At 35.8% G+C, this 18,558-nt stretch overlaps 3 protein-coding genes across 3 annotated transcripts in view; all 3 read right to left on the bottom strand.

The window, feature by feature from the left end:
* Positions 1-220: 220 nt before the first annotated feature.
* LOC117987683 (uncharacterized) lies at positions 221-2,690 on the bottom strand. The gene is made up of 2 exons (XM_034974713.2): positions 2,096-2,690; positions 221-1,073 (listed from the first exon to the last, which is right to left on the bottom strand). The coding sequence occupies exons 1-2, from the start codon at positions 2,256-2,258 to the stop codon at positions 571-573; spliced, it is 666 nt and encodes a 221-aa protein (XP_034830604.1). The 5' UTR covers positions 2,259-2,690; the 3' UTR covers positions 221-570.
* A 186-nt stretch (positions 2,691-2,876) lies between these two features.
* Positions 2,877-4,781, bottom strand: LOC117987911 (uncharacterized). The gene is made up of 3 exons (XM_034974984.2): positions 4,717-4,781; positions 4,455-4,647; positions 2,877-3,808 (listed from the first exon to the last, which is right to left on the bottom strand). The coding sequence occupies exons 2-3, from the start codon at positions 4,624-4,626 to the stop codon at positions 3,294-3,296; spliced, it is 687 nt and encodes a 228-aa protein (XP_034830875.2). The 5' UTR covers positions 4,627-4,647; positions 4,717-4,781; the 3' UTR covers positions 2,877-3,293.
* A 5,026-nt stretch (positions 4,782-9,807) lies between these two features.
* The window catches only part of LOC117987684 (uncharacterized), an 80,583-nt gene continuing 71,832 nt past the window's right edge, over positions 9,808-18,558 (bottom strand). Inside the window, exon 6 of the mRNA XM_034974714.2 lies at positions 9,808-17,951. Within this exon, the coding sequence (XP_034830605.1) occupies positions 17,895-17,951 (57 nt within the window). The 3' untranslated portion in view covers positions 9,808-17,894. The remainder of the gene's footprint in view (positions 17,952-18,558) is intronic.

Raw genomic sequence — 18,558 nt, forward strand, 5'->3', positions numbered from 1 at the left:
ATCTAATGTATTCTTATACATCAGTACCCTTATTATAAATGCGAAAGTGTTTGTTTGTTGGTTTGTTCTTCAATCACGTCGCAACGGATTGACATGATTTTTTTGCATGGGTAGATAAGACCAGCCCCCCAATTGTGTAAGAATAACCATTTCATGGCTATCGCAATCGTCAAGAATTCTGCCCTTTGATTGGCTGTGAAAAAATGTAAACAACGAATCAACCAATCAAAGGGCAGAATTTTTTGACGATTGCGATAGCCATAAAATGGTTATTCTTACACAATTGGGGGGCTGGAAAGTGACATAGGCTTTCTATCCCGAAAAATCAAAGAGTTCCCACGGGATTTTTGAACACCTAATCCCACGCGGACGAAGTCGCGGGCATCATCTAGTTCTAAATATACTTTTTATGTCTTCTTGACAAAAAATTGCATTTACATTATTTGTAGCCAAAACTGTCCGAAATTAAGTAAAAAGAATTGAGTCCAGGGTCCCTTGGACACCATTATGCGCACCTAGCTACTCAAAGTAGGTATCATGATTCATGGCACATCACTTTAAAAAATGTTTCTAATGCGTCGAATTGTAATTCTCCTGAGCATTGATTTCATTTATAATAATATCTTGTATCTTACTCCGTATCCTCAATTTTCTAACTGGATCTAGCTCTCTAAAATACGGCACCAAAGACTTGAGAAACATTAAATCATAATCAACTTCGGGCGACTGCCTTCTTTTAGTCGGCAACGGATCCTGTTCTGGTTGGTAATCCACTGCAAATATGTTGCCTGGCTCAAACGGTACATTGTTGCCATCTAATTCATCCATGTCTCCGTCATTATTGACGATTTCTTCCTTAATAAAATCCTCTGATTCCGTGCTGGTGTTACTAACTTCTTTAAGATCGTAATCGACTAGCTTAGCATCTTTATTTTTGTGCAGGAACCACATCAGTTGGAAGTGCCGCCATTTCCCTGTGTACTTGAATTCACCTTGCGAATTAGTTTTGCACTTTTTCAATTCTCTTTTGAAAATGTCTCTCATGCTCTTCCATTTGGCGCGGACGATGGTTTCTATAAAAGAAGATTAGTGATTTAAGTAAAACTAGCAGACCCGCCCCGGCTTCGCTCGGGTGGAATTTAAAAAATCGGCGTGGGGGTAGAATTTTCAAAATCCTGAAATGTACTATTTCTTCTTTTGTAATTGTAACCGAAAAGTCAAATTCCAATTTTCATGCAAATAGGTAACTTGAAAATTAAGGACTTTAATCCCATATAGGTAGTTACCTACCCCCTTCGGAGTAGAATTTTTAAAAATCGTGAAATACCTACCTACGTATTTTTTATTCGTAACCAATAGCCTAAATACCAATTTTCATTAATATAACTTTAACAATGACGGATTTTCATACTGATTTCCAACCCCGATTTTATCTACTTAGGGATGGAATGATGGAAAAAGTAAAAACACGTCCTGCAAATTTCATGTCTCTAGAACCAGCGGTTTAGGCTGTGCGTTGATAATGTTGATATATTAAACACGAGAAAGTCAAGCTGATTTCTAGATCCATGGATAAATTCACTTCAACTTGAAAAGTTACAATTATTAGAGGCTTAAAAAAGCAAGTAACAGAACTGGCGGCGCTGGATACGGGATTTTGACGACCTCCCTGGCGCAGTGGTGAGCGCTGGGGTCTTAATAGTGGGAGGTCCCGGGTTCGATTCATGGCAGGGGTTTGGAATTTTATAATTTCTAAATTTCTGGTCTTGTCTGGTGGGAGGCTTCGGCCGTGGCTAGTTACCACTCTACCGGCAAAGCCGTGCCGCCAAGCGATTTAGCGTTCCAGTACGATGCCGTGTAGAAACCAAAAGGGGTATGGGTTTAATAAAAACTGCCATACCCCTTCCAGGTTAGCCCGCTATCATCTTAGACTGCATCATCACTTACCACCAGGTGAGATTGCAGTCGAGGGCTAACTTGTATCTGAATTAAAAAAAAAAAAAAAAAATGTATCTTCCATCCATACTTGTTTCTCATAAACTAGTACTGCCATCTATCGACTAAACATAGCAAACAAGGGTTCGACATGCATCACCTGGTACGTTCAGAATTTCGGTGATCTCCTCCCACGCAACGGCCACGCGGCCTCTGTTGTTGTGGTGTTCATCATCAGGATTCCAAAGGCAAGGCCGCTTCTGTACTTCTAGTACAATATTTATTAAAGTTCTCCTACTAACTTTAACGTTTCTTGATGTCATTTTTGACGCAACGAGTGAACAAGTAGGAACAAGTCCTTCTCGCTACTGCCACGGACGTAAAAACTTTTTTCTGAAGTCTAAGCGACTTTTTGAAAAGTTTCAATAGTAGGTATTTTAAACGCGACTTGACGCGATACGTAACTCGCGGCGACTAACGTAGGTTCAAGCGACTTGTAAAATCAATGTAGGCAGTGGATCGTGTCGTCGCGTCGACCAACCGAGCGACGCGACGTTGCCGCTTCGTGCGTTTTGTGGTCGCTACACGCTAATTTAATCGGCAGTCGCGACATTACCTACTTTTACTCATCGTCTTTGTAGTCATTTCGTCGACATTTTCCATGTAGTATTTTGCATTTTCAAACCACTATTTCGTTGTGCGGAAAAAATGTTTATTTTACAGTAGGTACCTTTTAAAAATAATTTTCTTTTTCACCCCACCTGTTTTTTACGATGCAACCTACGTTATCAACTTTTCACAGAGCATGACGACGAGGGCAGTCTCGGCTAGCAGGGCAGCTCGTCGTGGTACGGGTGGCATTCGGCCGGTAAAGTATGTTCCCACACCGAGTTCAAGACCATAATAATAGATGGCGCTTAAAGAAACAGCAGAAAATAATATGGTAGGTATTAACGGGTATTATCAGAAAAATCGATTACAGTCGATACAATACATTGCATGAGGAAAAAATAAACAAAACTATTTCTTCCTTACAAGTATTTGTTAATTTAGCATTTTTTGCTTATACGTAATAAAAATAGTACTTATGTATTTTAGTCTCGACAGGAGTTATGCTTATGATTATGATATACCAATCGGTATACCCAATGAAAATAAACGAAAATGTCCATTATTGTCTATGTCTTAAGCGTCTGTAGGCAACTTTGAATGACGATAAGTTGAGCGTACCTAGTGAAATTTTAATTCTGTCTCCTGGGCAAAAAAAGCAGTACAAAATTGAATTAACATTATCTTAATGCCTGTTCAGCACAGAGCCAAACTTATCACTTAACACCAAAAACTAAAAAGAGCGAGAACTAATGCGTCGAATTGAAAATCCCATGCGGCTGAGCACTGATGTCATTTATAATGATATCTAGTATCTTATTCCGTACCTCCAACTTCCGAACTGGTTCTAACTCTCTAAGGTATGGCACCAAGGATTTCAGAAACATCAAGTCGTAATCATCTTCGGACGACAGTCTTCTTTGAACCGGTAATGGGTCCTGTTCTGGCTCGAAATCCACTGTAAGCGTGTTACTTTCCTCAAAAGGTACATTGTTATCATGTGACTCGTCCACATCTCCGCTGTTGTTGTCTATTATTTCTTCCTTCATATTATCTACTTCTTCCTCTGTGCTACCATAGCTATCTTCCATTGGATCGTAATGAACTAGTTGCGCTTCTTTATTTTTGTGTATGAACCACATCAATTTGAAATGCCGCCATTTGCCCGTGTACTGAAATTTACCCTGCGAGTTGATTTTGCACTTCTTCATCTCTCTTTTGAATATGTCTCTCATGATTTTCCATTTTGCCTTGATAAGAGGTTCTGTGAAAAGATTAGTACCTTATTAAGACTATTTAGTTACCTGAACAGCAGCTGACTGCCTACCTAGTACCTATTGAGCAAACACGGCCAGGATTGGAGTTCTCAAGTTTTGTTTTGAAAAGATGATGCTAAGGACAGAAAGTTGGATAGGTAGGTACAATGTTTCAGTATTTTGAAATGCGCACGAGACCTACAGTCTGTACAAAACGAGAACTCACTCGCCATTTTAGCTCTAAGTGTCAACTGCCATGTCAAAAGTACGATTTTTGTCCATATTCTAAAGGTAAACCGTATTTTTAAAATGACAGTTAAAACATTGAGCAAAAATGGCGATTGAAAACTTAAAATTTATGCGTTATCCTTGCTTATTTTATTTGTACTACCTACTAAATTCCTATAGCTACAACTGGCTTTTTAGATTATTTTCAGTTATAATAATATAAATGTAAACCATTGATGTTGGAAGGCCACCATGTAAACGAACTCTAGCACAAAAATATCAACGACTTTCTTTGGAAGTTGGAAGCGCATGAACAGCGCCATCTATGAGGCTTTTAAAGAACATGCCCTGGAAAGTTAATCAAAACTTTTTGCCTCGTATAACTCTTGGAGTAAGCCAATGTAATTTTTTCGAAAAGTTCATCACCTGCTATGTTCAGAACAACGGTGACTTCCTCCCACGCGATGGCCACGCGTGCTCGGTTGTTGTAGTATTCATCATCAGTGTTCCAAAGGCAAGGCCGCTTTCGTACTTCATGTACAATATTTAATAAACTTTTCCTACTGAGTTTAGGGTTTCTTGCTGTCATTTTTGACATTATCACAAAGTAATTAACAAGCTCGTGTATGCGACTGACATGGGTAAGACCTTATTTAAAGCAAGTTCTTTTATCAAAAAGTTAAACGACTTGACGCAATAAGTAACTCGCGACCACTAACTGCTTACGCTAACGCTTGGCTGTACAAGCAACTTGTGGATTGTGTCGTTGCGTCGACCAACCGCGACGTTGCCGCTTCGTGCGTCTTATTAAAATTTGTTGTCGCTTCTCGGAATCGCGACAAAAGTTTTTCTTATCTTTTGCCGCTATTTCATTAAAACCAAATTATAACATTTTCCAAATTACCTGCTGAAAGTAAACGAAATACTTTCGTATAGGCAGGTCTTGTTTTCAAAAGTGTGTGAAGTCTATCAATCCGCACATCGCCAGCGTGGTAGACTATGGCCAAAACCCTTCTCACTCTGAGAGGAGACCCGTGCTCCGTAGTGAGTCGGCTATGGGTTGATCATACTTGTTACAATATATTATGTAGGTAAGTATTTTTTTATATGTTATATAATCTCTATATATAAAAATGAATCGCTAAATGTGTTGCTGATCGCAAATCTCGAGAACAGCTGAACCGATTTCGCTAATTCTTTGAAGTACGAGGATGGTTCTTTCGGAGAGAAAATTTCTAAAAAAAATGCCAAGTTCCCACGAGATTTTTAAAAACCTAATTTCACGCGGACGAAGTCGCGAGCATCAACTAGTATATTACATTCTAAAGCGAAGGCGAAAGATATTTTTGTGCCGCACCATCCGTTTTCAGCGATATGAACTAGGTACGTTATCACTTGTAATCACCGTTACCTACGTTCTATGACAGCTTCACGTTGTAGTTTTGAAACAAAATCATAGATGGCGCATTTATGTTTATATTATGTGAAGAACAGCTGAAACAGTATAGTAGATAATCTATGGCTGAAACTATGCTTCTTTGGTTACAATGAAGCTTTTAAGAGGACCTGTGGATGATGGACATGGGGCCGGGTCCGTCGCTCACAGTACGGTCCTCCAGTTGGTTGGCGTGCAGCTGTGGTTCCGACATGCCGTGTTTGGGGGCACGTAGTGATTGATGGTGTCCCAACTCCCTGGTGGTGGTATACCTGCTTTAGCGGACACCCACTGGCGGAGTAACGAGGAGTTGTCGGTCCCTTGTACTCCGTCGTCAGCAGTAGGATGGAACTTCGTGACTTTTTTTGTCGGTAGGAGGCCGATATGACCATTATGCTCCCCCGTGGCCGGTAGTATCCAAATCCATGACGGATTTGTGCGAGTCAGGCTCGCGCAACGAGGGTTCCGTACTACAGTCGTATTTTTTCGACATTTTGCACGATAATTCAAAAACTATGATGCATAAAAATAAATAAAAATCTGTCTTAGAATGCACAGGTGAAGACCTTTCATATGATACCCCACTTGATATAGTTATCTTACATCGAAAATTGAAAATATTAATTATTAGTTCATGACCACAATTTAATTTTTTTTGTGTACCTACCTAATGTAACCACAAATTCACGGTTTTCAGATTTTTCCCCGAATGTTTGCTATAAGACCTACCTACCTGCCGAATTTCATGATTCTAGGTCAACGGGAAGTACCCTGTAGGTTTCTTGACAGATCGACAGACAGACAGACAACAAAGTGATCCTATAATTTTTCCTTTTGAGGTACGGAACCCTAGAAAGGAGAATGGTTTGAAAAGGTCTAGTTGCGTGACGTCATGTCAATTATTTATTTATTACTTGTCATTATGACTAGTGTCACTATACCCCTGACATTATGTCAGAGACATTTTGAGGCTACTTTTGTCTACTATACAGTTCCGATTACCGAACTTTGAAGCAAAGTTGCACGTCAGCGCGTGCTAGCACACGAGTAAATATACGTATATCTACTCATGTGGTGCTAGCTTTTGTTAGCACGACTGTAAAACACGTTTGTAGGTAATACTAATAACACTGATTTTCTTAAAATTCAGATACAAGTTAGCCCTCGACTACAATCTCACCTGGTGGTAAGTGACGATGCAGTCTAAGATCGAACCGGACTAAGAAGGGGTATGGCAGTTTTTTTCAATGAACCCATGCTCCTTGGCGGCACGGCTTTGTCGGTAGGGTGGTAACTAGCCATGGCCGAAGCCTCCCACCTGACCAGACCAGAAATTTAGAAATTATTAAATTCCTAATCCCTGCCAGGAATCGAACCCGGGACCTCTCACTAATAAGACCACAGCGCTTACCACTGCGCCAGGGAGGTCGTCGCTGACGCGGTAGAAAGTAATGTGCATCGACCTTTAGAAGGAGATAGCAGATTTGTAGAGCACTGTCTCTGTCGTGGAGACCGACAAAAAGTCACATAGGTATGAGTGACAGAGACAACGCTCTACAGTCTACAAAGCCAAAATGTCATTCTAAAGGCCGATGTACATTACTTTCTGCCGCGTACTGTAGAAGATAATCAAAAGGTTCAAAATGAAATAACGGTATTTTTTTTCGGTTCACATTTTATTTAGAGACATCGGTATAAAATATATGAGATATAAAACAGCATAGTCGTAATTAAAAACTAAAACTTCTTACTATACCAATATAAAATCTTTTCCAACTGTAAAGACTATAAGTAGTAGGTACAAGATAGTCAATGCATCATTTACGACCAGTAGGTAATTTTAAAAGTTTTTAAATATCTTTTTAAATCGATCTGGTCAAAAAAGACGCATTAAAAAATCAACCAAAACGAAAGGAAGGATGATTTTCTTGGGCGAAATGGATTTATAAATTCACTGTGATATTTTAGTATTTAAAAAATAAATAAAATTCCTGTTTCGAATTTCAATAACGTTATTGGTTCAAACGGTTCCTTTTTCAGGAACGGTAATAATAATCTTTTAGTATTTAAAAATTCTTATAAATATTATTTTATCACAGTGAACAGAGCTTAGGTATAGAATGACAAGGATTCTGGAATAAGGCCCGGAGGGATTGCCGACCTTTGGAATTTTGTTTTATACCGGTTATACATACTATACCGGTAATACCGCGTATACCGATATTAGTTTTACAAATCCATGTTGCTTACTAAAAAGTGATCCACAGTGATAAAATACATAGAGAAATAACGTGGCAATGCGATCTACTGTATTTATTTAGAGTTCAACATTTTATTAAAAATTAAGTATAACATTTCAAATTCCCTAAAACATGGACCTAATTCCAGAATTGATTAAAAACAAAATGATAACGATGTTCAGCACAGATTAACATTAATTGTTTACACATTCAGTAATGATAATAATTAATATACCTACGTCCTAACCTAAACACTTAATAATTTAATGCATTTTAAAATCGTTTGGCAATTATTTCGATACGTACATGATAAAATTAAGTAATTACATTGACTAAAGGAAAAGACAGATAGAGCCCTCGCTAACTATCGTGTTAATTTCAGTGAAGCGCATGACTATCGTTTCATGATCATTATAATAGAATTGTTTTTGATGAAATGGACTTCTAGCGACGCAATTAATTTCTATTTTTTCCTTTAGCCTGAGCATATTATGTATATAATTTAACATACAAAGCAATTCGGAATGTTTGATATTTCAAGAAAGATGCTATCCCTCCATTCAACTCTTTATTACAGCAGTGATATTTTCTAAAACGTTTTTTCGTCGTTTCCTCAAAAGCTGCCTTACCAGTGAACAATGCATTTAGAGAATAACACTACTGTATTACACTTTACCACAATAATTATGGGCTTAATCTAAACAAAACTAATACACAATGCTGTAACCAATAAACAAAAATTTTATAGTATTTTTTTTTACAAATACATAATAATTTTCTTTTACTGTCACACAAAATAATGTTGAAAATTACCAAATAGTCAATTGAAATAATATAATAGTTATCCAAAAAAAAAATCAAATTCTTTAAAAATTACATAATATTGACGGCAAATAACTTTAAATGAATGTAAGATTTGGCACAGCTGTCTGAAAATTATGATACGAAATTTAGCTAACGTTTTAGCTAAGGATAATAATTATTATAAAGCAATAACATAAGTATATTAGTATAATATTCTAACAATTCGTATTTTTGTGGTATCTTTCCTTGCACTATCAGTCCTGAATTTCAAAATAAATATATTTGGCATCAAATATAAAAATTAGAAGAAAAAAATTAAATAGGATTTTAGCGTACACACTGCTGTATTGGGAGACCGTGAATACGTTAAATAACGTCTTATTCATCATACCGCAAATACCTTTTTTGCAAACCCAAGAATGACCTGCATCTTTTTGATTATACACAAAACTAAGCTGAAAGGTCTAAAGCTTGACTTTCAGTCATTTTAAATTAGCTCACAGATCGGCTGTAGAATCGCTATAGATCGTGAAACTAAACTTCAATGTCATGGAAATTATATTAGTGTTTTAAGTGGCTCTATAGTTAGATATGGCCAATTCAAAGCATTATATAGCTCAAAGTGTGTACAACAATTAATATCATTTATTAAATTAAGTAAATTATTATGCGCTTTTAAATGTAAGTACATAAAACTAGGTCTATCTTAAAGTGTTGACATCAATTCTTAATTTTACTGTATGGTTATAACGTAACATTTAATGGAATACTTAATATTTATACCAGATACATTAATCGGTACGTTACATACGCTGATACACATATTATATTATGATTGGTTGACTCTCGAGTCTCAAATAACGTACCGTATTGTGGATTACTTATACACATTAATAATAATATATTAGTACAATGTGGCTAATTCCATTGTACACAATCTCTAAACTAAACTAAAATGTCACGCCTAAATCTATTGCTATCCCTTTCATAATGTTGCTTGCAGAAAAGGATGGCACTAGATTTAGACCTGTTAATTTAGTTTAGTCGAAGATGATATATGATGATATCATCTTTGGTTTAGTTTAGAGATTGTGTACTAGAGAATCGGCCCCAATGTCTTCTTTATATTATGTACGACTTAAAGAGCTCTTTTTAAGATATAATAGGTACGAGTATAATTAATAATATTATACTAAATACCTACTGACACGTCAATTAAATATTACGGTAACCTCAATTTGATTGGCGGATTTTTAGCCTGCGCTGCATGGATAGATTTTATTTTTATTTTTATTAAGGAAGGTACAAGTTAGCCTTTGACTGCAATCTCACCTAGTGGTAAGTGATGATGCAGTCTAAGATGGAAACGGGCCAACCTGGAAGGAGTATGGCAGTTATTACTAAACCCTTTCTTTGGTTTCTACACGACATCGTATCGGAACGCTTTAATCGCTTGTCGGTACGGCTTTGCCGGTAGTGTGGTAACTAGCCACGGCCGAAGCTTCCCACCAGACAAAAATGAGTCAATTAAATGCCCTTTCCTTACCTAATGGTCACCTTAAATTTTAAGATAATGTCAGAAATCTGGGAAATGTTGTGATGTCGATCCACTAATACCTAGGTACCTAATAATTTAAAAACATAAAATATTGAGGCCAATTCCGTTGTACACAATCTCTAAACTAAACTAAAATGGCACGTCTAAATCTATTGCTAACTCTTTCATAATGTTGCTTGCGGAAAAAGATACCACTAGATTTAGACCTGTCATTTTAGTTTAGTTTAGAGATTGTGTACAACGGAATTGGCCCCAATATCAAATATTTTGTCATAAAATGCTAAGTCAAAACAGTAAAATCTATTAAGAAATTAACTTTGTCTAAAACACTTTTTTAGATTTTAAACTTATGGTCATTGAGGCAAATCGCCGTTTGAGTTTGTATAACATTATAATATTTTAATAAGTACCTTTTTTCGTTTGCATGGTCCAAATTGGACCCACAAAAATATAACTGCCAATATAAAATATATCAAATCGTTAACCGACTACGATCTCGTGATTCATGGATCGTAAGATTATGCCGGGACGTACAACACATTTTTTTAAATTTTTATTTATTTATTCAGATACAAGTTAGCTCTAGACTGCAATCTCACCTGATGGTAAGTGATGATGCAGTCTAAGATGATAGCGGGCTAACCTGTAGCATGGTATGGCAGTTTTTACTAAACCCATACCCCTTTGGTTTCTACACAGCATCGTACCGGAACGCTTAATCGCTTGGCGGCACGGCTTTGCCAGTAGGGTGGTAACTAGCCACGGCCAAAGCCTCCCACCAGACCAGACCAGAAATTTAGAAATTATAAAATTCCAAACCCCTGCCAGGAATCGAACCCGGGACCTCCCACTAATAAGACCACAGCGCTCATCACTGCGCCAGGGAGGTCGTCAACACATTCACACTGCGCTTGTACATGCTACATGTACAATACTATGAATAAGCACAAATGTCATGAAAAATATCAGCTCTGTCTCTCTCAATGATATTGATCTGAAAAGTAGAGGTACGCAGCGCCAGAGGGAACTAGAGCACATAATCTTCTATATATATATAAAAGGAAAAGGTGACTGACTGACTGACTGACTGACTGATCTATCAACGCACAGCTCAAACTACTGGACGGATTGGGCTGAAATTTGGCATGCAGATAGATATTATGACGTAGGCATCCGCTAAGAAAGGATTTTTGAAAATTCAACTCCTAAGGGGGTGAAATAGGGGTTTGAAATTTTGTAGTCCACGCGGACGAAGTCGCGAGCATAAGCTAGTCCATACTAATATTATAAATGCGAAAGTGTGTCTGTCTGTCTGCTATAATTTTCACGGCTCAACCGTTCAACCGATTTTGACAAAATTTAGTACAGAGGTAGCTTGCTACCCGGGGAAGGACATAGGCTACTTTTTATCCCGGAAAATTTAAGAGTTCCCACAGGATTTTTAAAAACCTAAATCCACGCGTACGAAGTCGCGGGCATTAGTTATTAGTATAATATAATAGTACTAACGACTAGACTCTGGACTCTAGAGTGAGGGAACTCTCGGTTTGATCCTGAATCGACGATATGTTAAATATTGGGCTATGGTGACGTAAAATCAAAGAAAAATAGGGGCTACTTTAGAGTTTACCATCATCATCTATCCTCAGCAAAGAGGTATTTGGCTAAACGTTTGTAAAACTCATAAAAGCCTCTGACGTGTTGATAAAAGACAGAAATGTACAAAATAAGGTTCGAGTGAAGAAAAAATATCAAAAAATATTGAAACAATGAGTTTTTTTGAATACTTTAGAACACTTCTCAGTCTCTTTATGCTTAAAATTTTCAAAATACAATTTTTGTCAAAAGTAAACAGATCCTAGTAATAAAAATATTTCCAAACACAAATTAGAGGGTAGGTAAATAGATTGGTACAAAAACTCAGTTTCTAAAAAATGCACTTATTATTTTGTACATTATAAGTTCCTTTGTAACTTTTATTTATTGCCTAGCAATGCTATATATAATTTTCTAGAAGTTTTTACAATTTCCTTGATCTTGTTTTGTGTTTTCTAAACGTTTTTACAATTTTCGTAATCATATTATTGTAAGCGAACTTGTGTGAATGTTTATATTCTGCATACTTTTTGGTCAATTTTATATCTGACTGTAATTTTAGGGTCTATAGTCTATAAAGACGGGGCTGCACTTGAACAACAAGTCTGTAGTCGACTGCAAAATTGTAGTTTGGATACTGTACTACTAACTATCGCGCAGTACATGTGCAATCTTGACCAAACCAAGTGCACACACGGTTGGCAGTTACAGTGCGAAGTTATGTCAACTGCACTGAAAACATCCAAACTGCAATTTTACATCCAATCAGCCGTTCAAATGCAGCCCGTCTGTATAAACCATTTATACCTTCACAATCTTTTCAGTATATATCTTGAGTTTCATATATCGATAGAGTACCTAGTAGAGACAAATCCGATTAATTAAATTATCTTTAATATTTAATATTTATTTTACTATATTTAATATTGGTCTACAAGTGTAATTAATTATTATTTATCGAAGTCTACAACAATTAATTTAAACACCAAAATGACAACACCTATTAACACACCGATAACTATTTGCTGATATTGCTGTAAAATTTTAAATTGTGATTAATTGTTTATTAAATTACACATTAATTAACCGATTATTATTATTTAAGCATTTGACACAGCAATGCCATATTTGAAATCGAACTTGAATTTAAATTAGAGAATTCTTTATTGTTACGCTTTTTTTGTTACTATTTTTTACGTTTTTGTGTAAAATGAAGCGCAAATTTTGGTTACTGTTGGTTTCCATTGGTTTGTATTGTAATGTTTTTACTTTAAATATAATAAAACTGACAAAAATAAAACAATTGCAAAAAATGAGTAGAACAACACAGAAATCTCAATGATTATAACTTTGACATTTCAATGTTATGCTCTTCACCATAGGGGTGGGTTGTTCTGACATCAATGCTCTTCACATTTTAAACGCATAGTACCTATGCGAATTATGGGGGCTCCTCTGCTGATAGTCTTCTCAATTGAAATGCATAGTAGCACAGCGTTAACGGACGATTCGGACGATGAAATGTGTGTAGTTTGTCAGGGTCCTTAAAAATGTAATAATAATAATATTAGAGTTTAGACAGAATAGGTACACTTAGATTTTTATTTTATATTGTTTTTATTTTTATATCATTTAAATTAATTAGATACTTATCAGAGAAACTGTAATCTATCTGTACTGTTATGGTAACTTTACTCACTAGCTTTATAGATTTGAAAGTAAGTACCTACTTTTGTAAATGAAACACATTTTAGTGAAGTTTATAAGGGCCATATTGACCATAAGTAGGGGGAACTAATAGAATAAGGTATTTTATAACTAAGAAAAGAAAAATAGCTTCAATTTTCATAACTTTGAAATAAGTATATAAAAATATCATATTATTTTACTTTAAGCTCTGTTGAGTAGATGTAAGATCCAAAAACGCGAAAATTTTGTTTTCACAAAAGAGTTTGACAGTGAATTTTTTTCGCAAAACTATTTTCCTGTTGCAAACCTGTATTTTTGTTGCAAGCCTATATTTTTGTTGCATTCCTGTATTTTTGTTGTATGCGTATTTTGTGTGGCAAGCCTATATTTCCTACTTGAGCGATTTGAATACGTACGTAATGTTTGATTGAATCGGACGGTAAAGTTTTAGAAAGAATCATACTGTTCTTGACTTTATCAAATGCCTTGAGTCATGAAAGTAAGTTTCTGAATACAAAAACTCGGTCAGTATTTTTCATTACATAATTGCGAATTATTTGGCTTTTAACAGTTAATTCCATAATATATTCCATAGCTTGTAGTTGGATGAATTAATTTCTTGCTAGCTTTGAAACTGATCATAACATTGGAGGTGTCAAAATTGACTTATTTCTTTCTTCTGTTTTCTTAACGTTAACTGACGCCGACGCCCCTTTCACACGGCAGTCCAGTTTTTTGCAGGATCCCGTTTGATGGCGAATGTGTTTGTATGCTAGCGTAGCCGCATGCGGGATGCTCGCTAGCATATAAACACATTCGCCATCGAACGGGATCCTGCAAAAAACTGGACGCCGCGTCGTGTGAAAGGGCTGTTAGTGAACGAACTTTCGGTACACAAAAAGTTTCCATCAGGACCCTAGGGTGTAATATTTTTGAATATTGGAATATATTTTAAAACGCAGATAATTCTAAAGCTACCTAAAATCATATTTAACAATATAAAGTTTAATGTCTGAAATATAATAATAATATATTATTCTATAGTTTTTACCTAAAGCAAATATATTTAGGGATATCTCAATTGTAAAGACTTCAAAAATATGATATTTAACGCAATGTATGTCATGATATACACTGATATAATATTATGATTTTTATGGTAATTTGATATCTGGAAAAAATTATCTGCTAACATGATTTATGGTAAGGGTTCTATTGAAAATGATATGTAAAATATTTTATACATATACATATCATAAACCTTAGTAAATGTAAGTACGATGATATTTATCGAGTAAAATTATATAATAAGTATTTTCAAACATACATATTACTGGGTATTCCTTACTGTATAATATGTAGAGTATCATTCAGAATTGAGATATGTGTACGATGAAATGAATATATCATAAAGTTATACTTATACACCTCGAGACACAAATTATACAACAATGTATACAAATACACAAACAAATACATAGACAATCATGCAATAATTCACTCAACCTACTATCGTATAACTATAATACAACAGAATGATATAAAAATTAATACAAACTTAACCTAACATATTTTACTATAAAATAAAATATACAGATTTGAATAAGATTCCTAAAATTGTATAAGTACCTTTACAAATTTGGATATACACACTACAATTAATATATGATTTTTTAAGGTAGGTAGGTACTACAAAATATTTTCCTTGTTATAGAAGAGAGAGACAAAATTATTACTTTTCGAAATACAAAGACCGCTTAATCCGTATGTTGCTAAAAGCTGTTTCACGCCAGAGTAATATTATAGTGCGACACAGAGGCATGCCATGTTTCAAAATAATTTGAAATAAGTATAGCAAGAATCGTCGGCACATGATCGAACCTTAATGCTTTTACAGCACGATGTTACCTAACAAGACAATTACCATTGTTTAGTTGTCAATATTTGTATAAACCGATCAACAACATTTGTATTAAACGTTTTTTATGTGAAAACAAGTAAATAACTAATGAGAAATACAATGATCCCACGAATTCTCAAAGTTTGTTTTGCTAAAGTTGTATTCCTTGAAAAAAATCGGTTACACGATTAAGGGACAAAAAATAGGTTAGCTGCGTCTCTGTTTATCACATTAGTAACTTTATCTGTGCTCTCTTTTTAGAGTGAATGAGAAAGCAAACGTTCCTTTGTCTAGATTTTTTACTCCGTCTACGCTCTACATAAAATCTGAAGCAGATTGTATTGAAGGCCGCAAGATAATGTTTCGAATTGTAGCATGTCGCATTGTCGCATGCTTTTGCTCCGGCGTACAACAGTGTTAAGATATCGCTAAAATTTTATTTTGCGAACACACACACTACAAGGTGCCTGAGCGAGTGGACCCTTCATGTACTAGTCCAGCCGCAATTGGTCGGTTTTTTATTAATGTTTGTAACGTGTCAAAAGTTTTTTATCAAAAGTTTTTAAATACATAGGTACTAAACGTACAGCTACTGTAGTTTTTTTTTTAGTTTTTAGAAGTAGGTCTAAGCTACATCTGTTAGTATTTGAATTGGACAATATTAAATTGAGCATCCAATAATAATACATAGATATATGTAATATTATTAAAGTTCTTCAATCTTTAGAAAATCAACGTCAATATTTTTCTCAAAGAATTCTATAAGTATCTATTGGAAATTACATACTTATTAAAATAAAACTGTAGCGATATCTGTAACTGATCGTCATTCACGGCAGTCTCTCCGTCACGCGCTCCATACAGACGGAGTTTGGTTTTCATTTGAACCAATCAAACCTGATGTAATTTTATACACCCGTTCTAAAAACTAATACATAGGTATAGTCCATAAAAAATGAGTCCTCACGCGCCATTTTATTAACTCTATGAGTCAACTGTCATGTCAAAAGTACGGTTCAACTTAAGGGCGTTTGTGCACTCATCCGCATTCGGTTCGCCTCTGTGGTTCTTCAAAGTGGCCGTCATACGAAAACGTACATTCAATTCGTATTTTTTTCACGGATCCGCAAAATCACGAATAAGTGCACTAACGCCCTTATAATAAAGACTAAAGAGTACTTTTGATATAAAATTTGACACAAAAAGTTAAAATAGCGCGTGAGGAGTTAAATTTTATGCGTTATATGTCTGTGGGTTTGCCAGATTTCCATAAAAATAACTACCTATTCGGTTTTAAACACAGATCAGTGAGGTAAGTTTTAAAGTTTATATATTATGTAAATTCTTGAGACCGTGTAACTTTAGAACTGAATATTTTAACGGAAATCTGGAAAACTGCAGAGACATAATATTATATTAGTTCCTAGAATGTAACTACAAACTTAGATTGAGTTTGAGTCGTAAGTATTTAAATGAGAGATGATTTTATTTAAAACCAAAACTACGTTTGTTTGGAGACCTCTACGAGTAAACTCCTCTTCACAGGGTGTTACAAAAGTTCTTTGATGATATTATAATCCCAGTGAGCTTTTTAGGGTTCCGTACCCAAAGGGTAAAAACGGGGCCCTAATAATGTCACTCTGCTTCAGGTTTGTAACCACAAACCTGAAGTTTTGTTACATGTTGTCTCAAATTTTGCAACAACATTATTGCTTTGCATCGTAGGGCTTCGCGGACAATCGCGATGCGAGTGAAGACTGGAATAGACATTTCATCGCATTGGTGGCCACATAGTAACCAAGTATGAACGATACGATTAAAAGAGCTCTTGCCACCATAGATATTCCTGCGCTCATTGAGCCGGCAGGGATTAGTCGGGATGATGGCAAGAGACCTGATGGATTGACGCTGGTTCCCTGGGAACGGGGACGGGCGCTAATGTGGGACGCAACTTGTGTTGACACATTGGCCCCGTGTCATATCAGGGATACAGCACCAAGACCGGGAGCCGCAGCAGAAACAGCTAAAAACGGCAAGCGGCGCAAGTATGCCTCTCTTATCGAGAGTTACATTTTTGTTCCGTTTGCCGTGGAGACCCTGGAGCCATGGAGTCATAGTGCAAAAAAAATATTACGAGACATTTCCCCGCGATTAATAGCCTCATCTGGTGACAGAAGGGCTGGCTCATTTTTTGCGCAACGGATCAGCCTGGCTGTCCAGCGCGGAAATGCAGCCAGTATTCTTGGCACCATTCCACGTGGGCATGATTTGTATAGTAATTAGATAAGGCTAGCTTTAAGTTTTATTGTAATATTTTCATTAAAAAAAGTATGAACACAAATCACCAGTTTGACTGAATAGTTAAAACTGACAGTGAAAATTGAGATTGTTTAGCATGAAAACGGTTTTGGACTGCCAGTTAAAAGTGATGGAATATTTTATTTTAGTCAAAACTATCAGTGAAAAGTGATCGTATGTAGCGGCCATTAGACGGTAGAGTATCTATCAGTCAGTCAGTGATTGTGGCAGAACTGACAACAAATCCTACCGTCTGGTGGACCCTGAAGAACTTTTGTCACCCCCTACAGCGGCACGACAAGTATTATCGCTAGACGTAAGTACACTAAGCTACGAGTGGTCAGATTTAAGTATCGCTTGCGACTGAGGGCTGCTTGATGAGGTCTACATCCTGGACGCTGACCTGGAAACAAAATTGATTCATTATTTGACGTGAACCTTTTACGACCAGGGGTTTTTAATGGTTCCGTACCTCAAAAGAAAAAAGAACCCTTATAGGTTTACTTTGTTGTCTGTCTGTCTAGAAACCTGTAGGGTACTTCCCGTTGACCTAGAATTATGAAATTTTGCTGATAGTTAGGTCTTACACGTAAAGGGAAAAATCCGAAAACCGTGAAATTGTGGTAACATCACAAAAAAAATGTGTTCATGAACAAATAAATAATAAAGTATTTTCAACTTTCAAAGCAAGAATACTTACTTACTATACCAAATGGGGTACCATATAAAAAGGCTTTATCTATACCTACATTCTAAAACAGATTTTTATTTATTTTTGTGCATAATAGTTTTTAGTGCAATTTATCGTATAAAATGTCAAAAATATACGACTGTTGTAAGGAACCCGGTGCGCGAGTTTGATTAGCATCTTGGCCGGTTTTTCGGTGAAAAGGTAATATAATAATCTATAATAATAATAATATAATCTATTATTTATCTATTACATATTATTACATATAAAATACAGATAAAAAACAAGTAATAATTAAGTAGACCTAGGTCTAGTAGAC

Source organism: Maniola hyperantus, chromosome 13 (assembly GCF_902806685.2).
Source record: "Maniola hyperantus chromosome 13, iAphHyp1.2, whole genome shotgun sequence".
NCBI classification, from domain to species: Eukaryota; Metazoa; Arthropoda; class Insecta; order Lepidoptera; family Nymphalidae; genus Maniola; species Maniola hyperantus.